Below are 14050 nucleotides of genomic sequence, written 5' to 3'. Positions count from 1 at the left end.
GCAGGACCCAGGAACCGGCTCCGGTTCCAGCGCTGCTCAGGGACGGCCACCGACCCCCGCGGCCGCCATGATGGATTAGGAGCCGCTCCACAACGAGGCCAGGCCCCGCCCCTGACCCCGCCCCCGGCGACGTCCGGCGCGCACCTCGCGGGGACCCGGGCCCTCCCGGCACAGCTCTCGGTGACGCCGCCGCGCCCTCTGCCTCTGGTCCCCCTGCCCGCCAGAACTTGGCCCCGCACGACCTTTTAAACGTGGTTTTTCCGAGCGCAAGGTGAGTGGTAAGGAAGCCCCGCCTCCCCTGTACGGCCATTGGCCTCTGAGAATCCGGGTCAGGTCTCTCTCCTGCGTCCCATTGGCCAGTGAGGGCAGTGAGGCCAGAGTTCCCAGCCAACCGCATTCGGCGCAGGCCGCAGGGTGTGCCGGGAATTGTAGTCCCGCGGCTCCCTCCCCTGCACGCGCGAGCTAGAGATTTCTTGCCCTCTGCTCCCGGCTCCTGAGCTTCGGTCCCGCCCTCCAGGGAGCCGGTGGACTCTCGCCGGCCTCGCGTAGGGCTGGCCAATGTCTCTTCTGCGCGGGGAGCAACACCGGCGAGGAGCCAAAGCAAAGGGAAAACTGCGGATCGGATTGTCTCGGAACCGGAGTTGGATTACTTCCTTAAGCCTCTTTAGGGAAGAAGATTTGGCTCGTTCCTGGAAATCAAGGTATCGGGTGCCTTATCCTCCTTCCCCAAATTTTCACCTTTTTCCTTTCATATTTCCTCAAGAAGCGTAAATATTAGAACTAGCGAAAAATAAATGACTGGAAAGCATCCGACATATTGCTATCGAATTCATTGTTTCTCTGGGTTATCCGGAGGCTCACTCATTAAGGAAACAGCGTGTGTAAAGCACCTCTCGCAGGCAAAGCCTGGCGCAGTCATAGATGTCTGCCTAGGAAGAGCCTTTAAGATGAAACGACCTCATTTCACAGATATACATGTATTCGCGTGAGAACGCCCTGTTAGGCGAGAAAATGCAGATTGCTGGGTTAGCAGACCTAACCAATGATCCAGACAACGGCAAATACACACTTGTGATCTGCAAAAAGCACCCAGGCCCCTTTATTCCCTATTACACAGCTAAAGGTTCAGAGACGGGACTTACTCAAGGTCACTTGCCTAGTTAGCATGTGACCAAATCACCGTTTGAGCCCGGATCGATTTTGCTGCAAAGCCCATGCTTTTCCCACTGCACTGTGCAACTGTTGGCCACGTTGGACAACTGATTTTTCAGAAGTTGCTATTCCGGGAAAACCACAGCCACATTATAGGTGTTGTAACCCAGTTACTATATTGTTACATATTTTAGGAATATTTGCGCTGGGTGGGGAAATGGTAGTCATTTTGTAGATAGCAGCTTCCAGACTGGTCATGGGACACACTGAATGTGATGCGTTTGAGAACTTGTTCCCAAATTTAGAACTCAAACTTACAAATTCGGGTGTTAGTTGGTTTAGCTTTGCCCTCTGGTGAAATAACCTGGCCGGCGAACTTAGTCCTGACTTGATATGAGAGATACTTCATTCTTCAAGCATCGGACACCCTGGTTCCCTTTACTCACCCATGATCTTGTCCTGATTTTTCTTCTTGGAGATGTTGCTGCCTTTCTATTCATGCTCTAATCATTTCCCGGCCATCATCCATCATTGAGAACCAGTCTCAATGCTGGAAATAGAATTTCTGGACCCACATTCTTTCACCATCGGTCCAACCCATTCTCTAAAGGGTTGCTTTATACCTCTCTAATGCTTAAGTCTATTCCTGACTCAGAGTCAAGCTCAGTAGGAGCTTAACCAAGTCACTTTCTTTATACCACTTTCTTTGTTTCTTTCATTTCTAAGTGGAGGTCCTATCTGCTATCAAATGAGATCTTGTTTTGTCTTCTCCAGCTGAGATGATGCTTTAGGGGACAACGGAGAGGCCACCTGGACCTGATCTAAAGGTGTATCCCCAATCTCCACTTTCCATTCACCAATGTCTGATTATAGGTGAATCCCAAGCCTAGATTACAGTATTTTTCTAGAGATGCACTATACCCTTTAACTTCCTGCATAGCGCTGTAGAATGACACTTCTGAGGACTTAAAAAACTAAAATGCAGAGCCCAGCAAATGCCAGTCAGATATCAACGTAGCTTGATGTTGAAGAAATCCCCTTAAGTTCACATATTCTCAGTTCTAATTTTGCCCTCACTTTTATAAAGCAAAGCAATCACAAGTTGCTACTTGGATTCAGTACCAGTGCAAAAATGTCCCCTTACTCCTTTTTGAAACACCCACTGGAATTAACACTAGGCAAGCACGCCCTCTAGTGGGCCACGAAGAGTAGATCATCCCCAAGAGGTGCTTTCAGACCATTCTTGGTATCTTCATTCCCACTGGCAGGTAAATTGCCATTCAGGATATACTGAATGAACAGCACAGGCTGGCAGCTTGGGAGACCAGACCAAGCGAGAACAAACTTTCAGAGAGCTCACAAATGATCCCAGTCAAAACTAAACCAAATCGGGGACTTCCCACCCTCTCCTTCCCTGCTCTTAAGAAGCATACAGCCCAGCATGTGCTCTCAAAAATACGCCAAGTGGGCCAATCTACGGTTGCACCGCAGCCTATGGAATATTCAGCTGTCTAAAATGATAGCTCTCGAGTGATGTTATAAGGACAAGAAACATGCCAGTAACGAAGAGCCGAGCTGTATGTCAAGTGTCAAACGGAGGGTTCAAAGTCGCAACCACTGAAACTATCCTAGGCTTACACTTCACTGGATGACCCAGAGGGCAGTTTAAGGTCCTCTGTCAGGTTTTATACCTGCTACACTCCCAAGTATTACACAGGGCATGGGGACAAAAACAGTGATGTTAATACCACATTTATAAATATATAAAAAGTATTCACATATTGTGAAATAAGACAGCACTTCATAGGCTGCCTTTAAAAAAATGTTTTCCCAAACCTGAATCAGAGTATCGTTTCTAGTCATTAGGAAAGCCAATGCATGGGAATTCTAGCATTCCTCAGTGAGAATGTCAACCTCCTGTTTTTAACCCTTAATTATTCCAAAGTTAATGCATTACTACTTCAATCACAGGAGGAAGACAGCTTTTCTTTTTCCACCTGCATTTCTCCTCCTGTTTTCCCATTCCTCAGAGCACCCTGAACATTCACTCTATTACTGATAATTCAGCTTCTAACAAATCACCCCTTAGATACGGGACAGGTTACAGCAGCCTGACATATGTATACTCGCACGGACCACTAGAAGGAACATTCTAAGCAAGCAAAGGCTGCTTGGTTGACTTTATTCTTCCATGTGACTGCTGGGTTAATGTTATTAACTATACAGACGCCTGGGTGGCTCCGTCGGTTAAGCGCCGGCTCTGGGTTTCAGCTCAGATCACAATCTCAGGGTCAGGAGACAGAGCCCTGTGTTGGCTCTGCCCTGGGCATGGAGCCTGCTGAAGATCCCTGCTCCAGCACAAGCATGCGTGCTTGCTCGCGCGTGTGTGCTCGCTCTCTCTCTCGAAAAAAAAAAAAAGTTACTAACTATATTCTTCAGTGTCCTACTTGCGCTGCAGGAGTGGGGACAGAGGCCAAAACAGTTTGCAGGTTAGGGAGGCTGTGTTTTTTACAGGGACCATTTCATGGGGGCACTGTGCCTTGTGATGGTGATTCACTGATGGTGAATAGAAGAAAAAGATTCTCCGTATTATTCCAGAATGGGAGTCCACTTGGCTGAAACACTGTGTGCCTGTAAAGACTTGAAGCTTAAAAAAAAAAAAAAAAGATAGTAATAATTAAAAAAATAAAAAAATCAAGGCCTGCAAGTACCCGTACTGCCCGACTCTGCAGGCAACCCAAGGGGCCGGCAGCGCTTCCCCAGGCTCCACCCTAGATCAGGATAAAGCCAGTCTTTGAGGCCAGACGTAGCCTGATGTAGGTCAGGTGGTGAGTGTCACAGTTCTCCACGGAGCCACACAGGGACCACAAATCGGATTCTTCACTTTCAAGAACAGCTCGGGTCAGGTGCACACCATCCCGTCCTTCAGATGTCTCTCCTCACCCCTCCTGTTCTAAAAGCCTCTGGCGCGTTTCCATAACTACTTCCTCCATTATTTCTGGCTTTAAGAGGTCTTTGATCTAAAGAAGAAAAGGAAAAGGGGTATCTGTTCAGAAAAGAAACCGACCATAAGCAGACATCCAAACGCAGAAGCCAAGCATGGTTACTATAAACCTTCCATATTCCTTTCATTTTTTTCTTTTAAGATTTATTCTTATTTATTTATTTATTTTTAAAGATTTTATTTATTAGGGGGCGCCTGGGTGGCTCAGTCATTAAGCGTCTGCCTTCAGCTCAGGTCATGATCCCAGGGTCCTGGGATTGAGCCCGACATTGGGCTCCATGCTGGGCGGGAAGCCTGCTTCTCCCTCTCTTGCTTTTCCTGCTGGTTCCCTCTCTCGCTGCATCTCTGTCAAATAAATAACTAAAATCTTAAAAAAACAATAAAGATTTTATTTATTTGACAGAGAGAGAGCGAGCGAGCGAGCATGTGCACAAGCAAGGGGACCAGCAGGCAGAGAGAGAGGGAGAAGCAGGCTCCCCACTGAGCAGGGAGCCCGATGCAGGGCTCGATCTCCATGACCCGAGCCGAAGGCAGATGCTTAACTGACTGACCCACCCAGGTGCCCCTAAGATTCGTTTATTTTAAAGAGTGAGAGAGAACACACGAGCAGGGGAAAGGGCAGAGGGAGGGAGGGAGAGAGAATTCCAAGCAGACTGCACTGAGTGCGGAGCCCGACATGGTGCTCGATCCCATGACCCCGAGATCACGACCTGAGCCAAAATCAAGAACTGGCAGCTCAACCGACTGAGCCACGCAGGCGCCCCTCTCTGTTCCTTTATTGGAGGCTAAGTATTGCAAGATAGGATCTGCCAGAAGCAGCTTAATGAACCATCAAGATTCTCTGGTATCCGGCGGACAGGAACAAAGACACGGTTCTTGGGATTCGCTAAAAAGATAAAGCTAAAATTTGGGATGGGAGATGAAGTCCAGAGAGCTGCTGTCCTAAGCTAGTCCTCCCAGCACCTCCATCCCTCCGTAAATCCTTGGACTGACACGAGACACCGAGGCTATCCCAAGTATTTTGGGGGAGGCTCTACCGACACTAGACAGGGCCGTCGGCAGATCTGTTTCCACCCCCGCACACGGTGAAGGTACTGGGAGACGCACTTGCGATCCCTCCGGAGACACTGGAGCAGTGGACACTCGTCTTACAGACAGACGAGGAAGAGGGGAGGCACGGCTGGAGCGAGTACCTGATGCGGAAGGGACGCCTCGTAGCAGTACAAGATGCTGGTGTCATACAGCATCACCCTCTGGGTGACCAGTGAGACGATGCAGTTCCGGAGCCGGGAGATCACCTCTCGGTCGGCGAGGGAGACGGGCTACCCGCGGAGGCAGAGGGAAACACAGTCACAACCAAGGTCAGCGAACAGTCGTGGCAAAGCACAGAAATCATTTGTAACTTCGACCTAGGACTCCAGGACTCCAAAACAATCAACCGCTGACTGCAAAGGAGGTCAGAAAGGACGGCGCTTCGGCTGCCAGGACCCACAACCTGCCACCCCTGCCACCAGAGAGCACCCCAGTTCCACGTCATCGTAAGGAGAAGGCAAGACGATGTTCGTGGAGACTCGAACTCCCTCAGTCTACAGCAATCACACGGTTTAAAACCAACCGGCTCCTAGGGCGCCTGGGGGCGGACCGGTCAGTTAGGCGTCCGACTTGGGTTTCAGCTCAGTCAATTTCAGGGCTGTGAGATGGAGCCCCGAGCTGGGCTCTGCCTCTCCCGCTCTCTCTCTCCCCCTCCCGCCCCTGCTTGTGTGCGCTATCAAATAAATAAATAAAACTTTAAAAAATAAAAAAAGTTTTTAAAATGGTAACAGCCAGCTCCACCCGGCCCAGAAGCACAGCGAAGACCCAGCGCCACTCGGCCCAACAGCAGCAACGGTGTTTACTCACCTCCAGGTTGGCAGAGAAGGCCCCCGCGTCCTCTTCTTTGTGCTCCGGCGTTGGGTAGATCCAGATGAAGCCGTTGTTCCCCAGAATCACTGAGGCCCCACATGGCAGGTCATGGAAGTGAGTCTTCTGCCGCTTGACCAGGGAGGGGGAAACCTGGACCAACACCCCCTGGCCGAGCTAAAGAAACAGCATGAACGAAGTCACTGGAGGGTCACGAGTGAAGGGCGTAAAAAGCAGAGCCAACAGAAGACCCATCCTCGCTCTGGTGGAGTCACGGCCACTCCCGTTAACAACTGCAGTCGCCTGTGCGTACACACAGGGTAACTACGCCCAGAGGACACTTGTGGATGCAGAGGTTGTCGACGCACCCCAGGAGCAGGTGACTCTCCATACTCCTCTCATCCTCCTGCCATTCTTATCACGACATCCGTATCTGGGGCCAGTGCGCTGGCAGTCAGGCAACCGGGCGGAGTGAGGACGCGCTCCTGAGCCTCTTGTGGGCCGGTGCGTTCTGTTCCACCTGGACCCCAGCCACCCACCTCGCCCGGGAGATGTACGCTGCTGGGCAAGGGCAGCGGCTGAGGGCTGGGTGCAAATCCATCCCTGGTGGGGGGAGGGCAACGCCAAGTCCCCATCCCGCGGAGGGAGGGTCTGTAGTAGCCAGGCCCCAGAAGGCATGAGCATGGCTGACCAGAGGTGCTCCACAAGGGAACAGGCTTCTGTGCCGCTCAGAAAGCGAAAAGATTCCCCCAGAGAAAGCCAAGACTGGTAAGTCATAATCTGTTGTAGAAAGTATGCTGGCGTGGGGCACTGAGGTGGCTCAGTCGGTTAGTCCCCTGACTCTTGGTTTTGGCTCAGGTTGTGAGCTTGGGTTTGTGAGATCGAGCCCCATGTGGGTGCCCCGCTCAGCAGGGAGTCTGCTTCTCTCCCTCGACCCCTCCCCTTGCTCACGTGTGCTCTCTCTTGCTCAAATAAAGTGAATCTTTAAAAGAGAAAAAAAATATGCTATCGTTAAAATGGTAAAAGCCTCAATAATGGAACTTCATATAAGAAAAGCAGTGACAGTTCATTTAAAGGCCCAAGTGGTGAACCAATCTTTCCTAGTAAAGACACCCACTTTATTCGACTGGACATTTGTCTCGAGCCAAGGCCATCGGGTTTCAATATGACCTCCCTTTGCTCCTGGCCCCAGCACAAGGCCATGGCCCCCCGGAGTGAGCGGGGCCGCAGGGCACGGGAGCTCTTCTGCCACACCGGTCTCCTCAGTAATAAGAGAACAGGAGCTGTCGTCCGTGACCATGCCACTGAGCCATGACCGTGTGAACCTGCCACTTTGCAGGACGCCAGCCTGTCACGCTTAACTTCCAGGGCTCTTTAGGGCTGAATTCCAGAGAGCACCAGGGATTTCAGAAATGGACTGAGGTCTCAGTCAGTATCCAGGAATAGCAAGAGACCAACTTACTTTGCCGTATTTCAGACTCCTCGTGTGCAGCGACACCGCTCCATCTGAGAACACCGCCTGCACCTCCGCCTGGCCGGAGTGCTAAAGGAGCAAACCCTCTCATGGCACCTGCTCTCCCTGGGGCCCCGCCCCCACCTCTCCATCCTCTCCTCCCATCCCCAATGGTCCCACCTGCAGCCTTAGATCCGGAGGACATCACCCTGACCTAACCTCTCCCCACTGGTTCCCACTAATCTCTTGATGTGAACAACACCTTTTCTACTCCCTGCACAAAAGCTAGCCTGGTTATGAAAATCTGAGTCTAGCTTGAAGCATGGGCCACCGTAAGGGATAAACCCGATGAAATGACCGAGGCAGCAGGCCTGAACAGGAGCGAGGGGGTTCAGGTGGGTTAAGGAGGGGGAGGAAGGCTGCAGCAGAGCCCGTGACACCTGATCTAGGATCCAGATCCCCGCCAGGACTACGAGTCTCCAGGCGGAGGCATCTGATCGAAGCCCCATTTCCCAGCTCCGCATAAAGCACAGAGATGCTGTTATCCAAGGTGCAGGATACACTGATGAGATCCCCTTCCTGCAAGAAACCTCTCATGGCCAGCTCGTCTTCCGCAGATCTTCTTCTCTGAAATACACAAAGCGATGACGTGACTTAAGTCAGATCCTGCAGAAAGATCTCTGGAACCAGCCACAGTATTCCGACACTAGAGTAGGTAAGCAAGAACGCCAAAGCGATCACCACCACTTTCCCTCTTACAGGCCTTCCCACAGCTCCCCGCCTCCCTCCTCTTTCCCTCCTTTCTCTGGACAGTATTCCAACTCCTTACGTGCTACTGAAACCCATCCCAATCATGCCCAGCCTCCCTTTCTACACTCACTGTCCACGGCAGCCCTCCATGCAGCCACAGAGCCAGACTACCCGCAGCCTGACTCTATCTTTACTCACACATTTCCCGTATCTGGAATCCCATTCTTCAGGGATCCACTCTAACGCCCCTTTCCTACAAGCATCTCCCGGCGAAATCACTCCCTCTTTCTGTACAGTCACACACTTGTTTATTCTCCGACTGCCAGGGACTTAGATCAGTTATCTCACTTCCCCTGCTAATCTGTGAGCTCTTTCAGGAACTCAGTCAGGCCTCCTTTATCTTGCATTCTCCAGAGAACCGAGCACTGAGCCTCTCTGTACAGACATGCTGAACTGAAGATAAACCAAGGCATTTTACAGAAGGCCGCCCCTTAGGCCCTGGAGTTGTCTGGGATGACCAAATGCCATTCAACTGACGAAAAGCTAACCTAAACACAACTCTTCTGGGGACACCTTCCCTGTGCAAAACAGATACACCCAAACAAGGAAGATGAGCACCAGGCAACCGAGAGCTTCTCTTCCAACTCTCTTCTGGGGTCACTCCCCACCGCCGTTCCAGATCTTACCACATGCCAACTACCACTTACGTTGGGAGGCCCAGGCCGAGTGAAAAGCCCACGTGTGCATCTAGGCAGCAAACCTCACAACAGACAAACAAAGGTAAAAAAAAGGCAACCTCAGCACCAAGCAGAGTTCTCTAGTGGAGCAGTGGACCCCAGAGCCTTCTCTAGCAAACTCTACAGTACTGGCCTGCAGACCCTCACCAGCTCTCCTCCAGGAAGGTTCATGGATGACAGAAGCAAGACTGAATCCAACCTCGAGTTGGTCTCCACCTTCCACCTCTTCTGTTGGACCTACAGAGAAATTCCACAGTTGGACACAGACTCTAGGGGCAAGAGCTCACATCGTCAGCGACCCATAATCCCCAATACAACAAGCCAACTGTCCTATATCAAAGGGCACATAGGCACGCCTGGGTGGCTCAGTTGGTTAAGCATCTGCCTTCAGCTCAGGTCATGATCCCAGGGTCCTGGGATAGAGCCCCATGGGGCTCTGCGCTCAGCGGGAAGTCTGCTTCTTCCTCTCCTTCTGCCCCTCCCCCACCCTACTTGTGCGCTCTCTCTCAAACAAAAAAAATAAAATCTTTTAAAAGGGGGGGGGCCCATAAGAGTCAAATATAATGAATGCCCCACTTGCGTAACTACAGATAGAATGACTATCCCATTCATTCAATCACCAGCTTGCTTCTACTTTGTAAATACCAACTTGATATCGACTTTACCTCTGTGATTCTCCCCACCACAATGTCTCCTACTTCACCATTGTATCTGGAAGATAAAACAGGTCATCCATCAGTGAACAGACCTTATCACAAGACGAAGCACCACTGGAGATTTCAGTTCCACAGGATTAGGCACCCTGCTGAGGTATGGCAAACTCACCTAACTATGCTGTCCGACTTATTTCCAGAAACTGGAAACTTTAAACACTCCTACATGCATAAAGTCTCCATTAACTATTCTTGGACATTTATTCCAAGTAGTTCGTTAAGCCTGAAATTCCTAGTTTGTTAATTACATGACACTGTTAAGCACGGACTATTTCCTGGTGGGCTCTGGAACACAGATGGCTTCTTCATCAACAAAGGAAAAGGAGGAGGAGACTGAGACAGGACCTCACCCAAACCAATCCACTCACGGTCTCCTCCACCCACAGGTGCTCAACTCCAGCCCCAGTGCTAGTCCTTATCCCACTTCTAATGAAGACATGTTCCACGCTGAAGGCTCCAGCCGCGGACCTCTACTCTGTCGGCCCTCACTCACCTCTTGCTGAGCTCATCCAACCTAGTGACTTTAAAGACCAATGACTATGCCATTCCCCCAAGTTCTAGACTCTGGTCAACTGTTGCCCAGCATCTCTATTTACATGACTAATAGGCAGTTCCAAATGTCACCAACCTAAAGCAAAGCTTTCCAGTAGCCCCCTCTCCAGCCCCCATCACAAACTGGTCCTCTCCCAGCTGGCAGGGCTCAGTAAACAGCAACACCATTCCTCCAGCTGCTCAAGCCAGAAGTCCTGGGAGGCCTTGGAGGAACACTAGATTTCTCTCTCACTCCAGGACAAGTCCAGCAGCTGATCCTACTGGCTCTACCTTCGAAATATACAGAAATAAAAGGCATCCAAATTGGGAAACGAAGAAGTAAAAACTATCTCCATTCACAGACAAAGTCCTATATATGGAAAATCCCAAGGAATACAAAATCCAACACCCTTGTGTGAAAAGCAAAACAAAAAAACCAAAAAACTTAGAACACAAAATGTATACAGAATCAGCCATTACTCCCCACTTCTACTGCTCGTCCAAGCCACCATTACTTCACATGATGGAAACAGTCCATTAATCGTCTCCCTAAGGCTAACCTTGTTCCCCTTCAATCTCTCCCAGCAGCCAGAGTGATTTTATTAAGACAGAAGTCAGACCGCGTCCCTCTTCTGCTCCACTCCTTCCAGGGGCATCCTAGACTACATTAAAGTGGAAGACACAATGCTTATCCAGGCAGGCTGCCCCTACACTCCCCCTTGCTCACTCTGTTCCAGCCCCGTGTGCTTCCTTTCCACTAACCTTTATTGAGCCCTTCTAGGCAGCGGGCCCTGTGCTGAGTACTTTACATCCCATTTCCATGAATTCTAACGAAAATCCTACAAGATGGATCATGCTTTCATACTCATTTTGCAGAGAAGGTAACCAAGGTTTGGAGAGGTCAAGTAATGTGAGGAAACTTTTGTAGCCCACACTTGCCTATAGTCACCTATATACCCCTTCTATTGCCATGTTCAAAACCGCAGACCTACTGGATGATAAAGCTGGTGCGGATCGGGGGTGCGGTGGAGAATGTTCCTGGCCGTATAACATGAATGACACAAGAAAGAATACACACCTTTTGTTCTCACCTGGTTTTCAAAGCTTTCACACAGATCAACTTGTTTACCCTCTCCACGGAGCCGGCCACGGATGCAATGAGCTTCTCTTCCCCCATGTAAGTTCCATGGCCCCTGTTTTGAGAGTAGGATACAAGGGATACAAGAGTAACTCTTGAGATGACCGCTCCCTTCAAGAACCCTGTATTCCTGGGGTGCCTGGGTGGCTCCGTCGTTAAGCGTCTGCCTTCAGCTTAGGTCATGAACCCAGGGTCCCGGGGCATCGGGCTCTCTGTTCAGCGGGGAGCCTGCTTCCCCCTCTCCAACTCCCTCTGCTTGTGTTCCCTCTCTCACTGTGTCTCTCTCTGTCAAATAAATAAAGTCTTAAAACAAAACAAAACAAAAAAACCCAAAACACCATGTATTCCTAACAGGCTCCTCCTGCTTCAAAGTCTGGCTTCTCTCTGTGCCCTGAACACTGTTTAAGAGAGCTACAGAGACATCTGCCCTTGTCTTCCTCAAGTCTACTCAAACGTCACGTTCTCCACTGGGCGTACCTTGATTACCCCATTTAAAATAGTCACCCACCTGCTGCCACCACCCCCACCATATTCCCAACCCCATTCCACTTACCCTGCTCAACTTTGCATTTTCCTCACTGAATTTATCAGCAAACATACCAACTTGTTTGTTGTGCTTATTGTTTATTATCTGTCTCTCTCTGGTGATATGCAAACTCCGTGACACACATTTCCCTACTTTGACCACAGTTGTACTCCAGCCACCCATAACACAAATACAGGCTGAATTCATGAAGGACTGACACTTAAGATTCCTTAGGATCCAATAACCTCAAACTAAAAAGTTAAAGAGCAATATTATAAGTGTTGTACCCCCCAACCACCAAAAGACTGAAATACCACTACTGTTTATCTATGATAGTGATGTAAAGGTGAGTTTTGCTTTTCTTCTTCTTCTTTTTTTTTTTTTTTTAAGAGAAAGAAAGAAGAGGGGGAGAGGCAGAGAGGGAGGGAGAAAATCCCAAGGAGGCTCCAAGCCCAGTGTGAAGCCTGGGGGGTGAGGTTTGCAGGGGCTGAATCTCAGGACCCTGAGATCACACCTGAGCTAAAAATCAGGAGTCAGACACTTAACAGAGTGAGCCACCCAGGCGCCCCGCTTGTTCTCTTAATTATTTCCTCATTTAATTCTCACTTCCCTACCAAAGAGTTACTGTTATTATCATCATCTTACAGATGAAGAAACTGACCTCGGAGAGGAAATACAACTTATAACATGTGATGGCACAGGACTGAAATCCCAACTCTCTGGCTCAAGAGCCTGCTCTCTTAACCGCACATAGTGTACTGCCTTCAGATTCAAAATGTGGACTTGGGTGCGTGTAGCACAATCTACTGTATATGCCCTGAGCCCAAACAATTACTGATTTCAAAACCGAGCACCTGGCTAAGAGATGTCGCCTAGAGAAGAGGCCGTGTCAGGAATGCCCACTGTCCCCTCATCTGAAAACCAGAAGAGGCCCCTGATCCTAACCCTCCCCAGTTTTGCAGGTCTCCAACGTAGGGGAGGAAGGCTCAGAGATCAGGGCCTCAGGCAGAGAACCCAGGAGTCTCTGACACCGGAGGTTAGGAGAGAAGGATTTCCAAGGACCGAGGCAAACGCAGAGGGGGACAAAGTGCATTGAGTGAAAAGCCGGAGGACTCGGAAACAAGGGAGCTCAGATGATCAGCTGTGCCCTGCGTCCGCTGGTACTTAGATGCAAGGGAACAGAGGCCACGTGCAGACAGCCCAGCAGGCGCCCTTTGGGGCCCCGAGTCCCCAAGTCCCCACGTACCGCATGAATCCCGTGTCCGTGGTGATTGTGTCCCCCGGAACCACCAGATGTTTTTTAGTATCGCGGCCCACGCTCTCGCTAAGAGGCTTGCGAGCCACGGGAAGCCTCATCTCCATCGCCATCTTGGCGCCAAAGAAAAGCGCAGGCGCAGTCCGGCAGGGAACCGCGACGTCCGTCTCTGCGGTTCCCAGCCGTCGCACGGCGGGGCGGGGCGGGGCGGGCCTCAGAGGAGCCGCCAATGGGAACTCACAGTCTGGCGGCCATGTTAAGTATTGGCAATCATTTCGCTAACATAAAGGGAGTGAGGAAGCCAAGTTGCCATTTTTACTATTGGCAAGGCATCACCTGAGGAATCATGAAATCTCAGGTTGCATGGCGTTTGATTCTTAACCAAAAATCTCTAGTAATCATCATCCCATGTATGGTTTGTCAGAGTTAGAGATCATTGAGAATTGGGCTTGTGAGTCTCCTTCCAACTCTAAGTTGCTAAAATGTGATTCTTTGGTAGGTGGGATCTACAGAAAATACAGTTGGAAATAAAAAAGAGGCCCTATTCATACTGTTCCTAGTAGCCCCAGTATTCTACTTTACTGCCTCCTCGTGGGTGCTGGTTCGGCACCAAACAGCCACCTCTACCCCCAAACAGTGTTCCAGATGCTGATTCTGCTCTTTCTTAACAACTTCTTTTGAATGAGCTGATTCACTCTAACTTAAAAAGAAAACTCCCTAAGAAAATATGCAAAAGTTGCAAAGCAGCCCTATTTTGTAGGGAGGGCAGGTGCACACCTAATACAAAGATATGGGCTTATATTTACTCATACTATAAATTAAGCCCTCTTTGTGTGCCAGGAGCTGTTCTAAGGATTCAATAGTGGGCAGACAGATGTATATGTGGCTATAT

At 50.0% G+C, this 14050-nt stretch overlaps 1 protein-coding gene across 3 annotated transcripts; it reads right to left on the bottom strand.

Moving 5' to 3' along the window:
• Positions 1-3449: 3449 nt before the first annotated feature.
• Positions 3450-13275, bottom strand: LOC111146204 (exosome component 2). Of its 3 annotated transcripts, XM_022501641.1 has the most exons (9): positions 13150-13275; positions 11331-11432; positions 9661-9706; positions 9143-9232; positions 8070-8135; positions 7518-7586; positions 6056-6232; positions 5350-5478; positions 3450-4172 (listed from the first exon to the last, which is right to left on the bottom strand). In XM_022501641.1, exons 1-9 carry the CDS (start codon positions 13269-13271, stop codon positions 4092-4094), a joined length of 882 nt encoding a protein of 293 aa, XP_022357349.1. In that variant the 5' UTR covers positions 13272-13275; the 3' UTR covers positions 3450-4091. The 3 variants fall into 3 exon arrangements, with proteins under 3 accessions (XP_022357349.1, XP_022357350.1, XP_022357351.1); XM_022501642.1 differs by lacking the exon at positions 7518-7586 and having other exon boundaries at positions 6056-6223; XM_022501643.1 differs by lacking the exon at positions 9143-9232.
• Positions 13276-14050: the final 775 nt, after the last annotated feature.

Source organism: Enhydra lutris, unplaced genomic scaffold, assembly GCF_002288905.1.
Source record: "Enhydra lutris kenyoni isolate GAN:26980312 unplaced genomic scaffold, ASM228890v2 scaffoldscaffold13, whole genome shotgun sequence".
Classification (NCBI taxonomy): Eukaryota; Metazoa; Chordata; class Mammalia; order Carnivora; family Mustelidae; genus Enhydra; species Enhydra lutris.
The sequence above is the reverse complement of the archived record's forward strand: the minus strand, read 5'-3'. Positions and strand labels throughout refer to the sequence as shown.

Excerpts from the sequence above, each read along its gene's own strand:
- LOC111146204 (XM_022501641.1), bottom strand. The coding sequence starts at position 13,271 with ATGGCGATGGAGATGAGGCTTCCCGTGGCTCGCAAGCCTCTTAGCGAG. Across the intron at positions 11,433-13,149 it reads ACGGACACGGGATTCATGCG|GGGCCATGGAACTTACATGG; the intron begins GTACGTGGGGAC and ends CTCTCAAAACAG. Across the intron at positions 7,587-8,069 it reads AGGAAGGGGATCTCATCAGT|GCGGAGGTGCAGGCGGTGTT; the intron begins GTATCCTGCACC and ends CACTCCGGCCAG.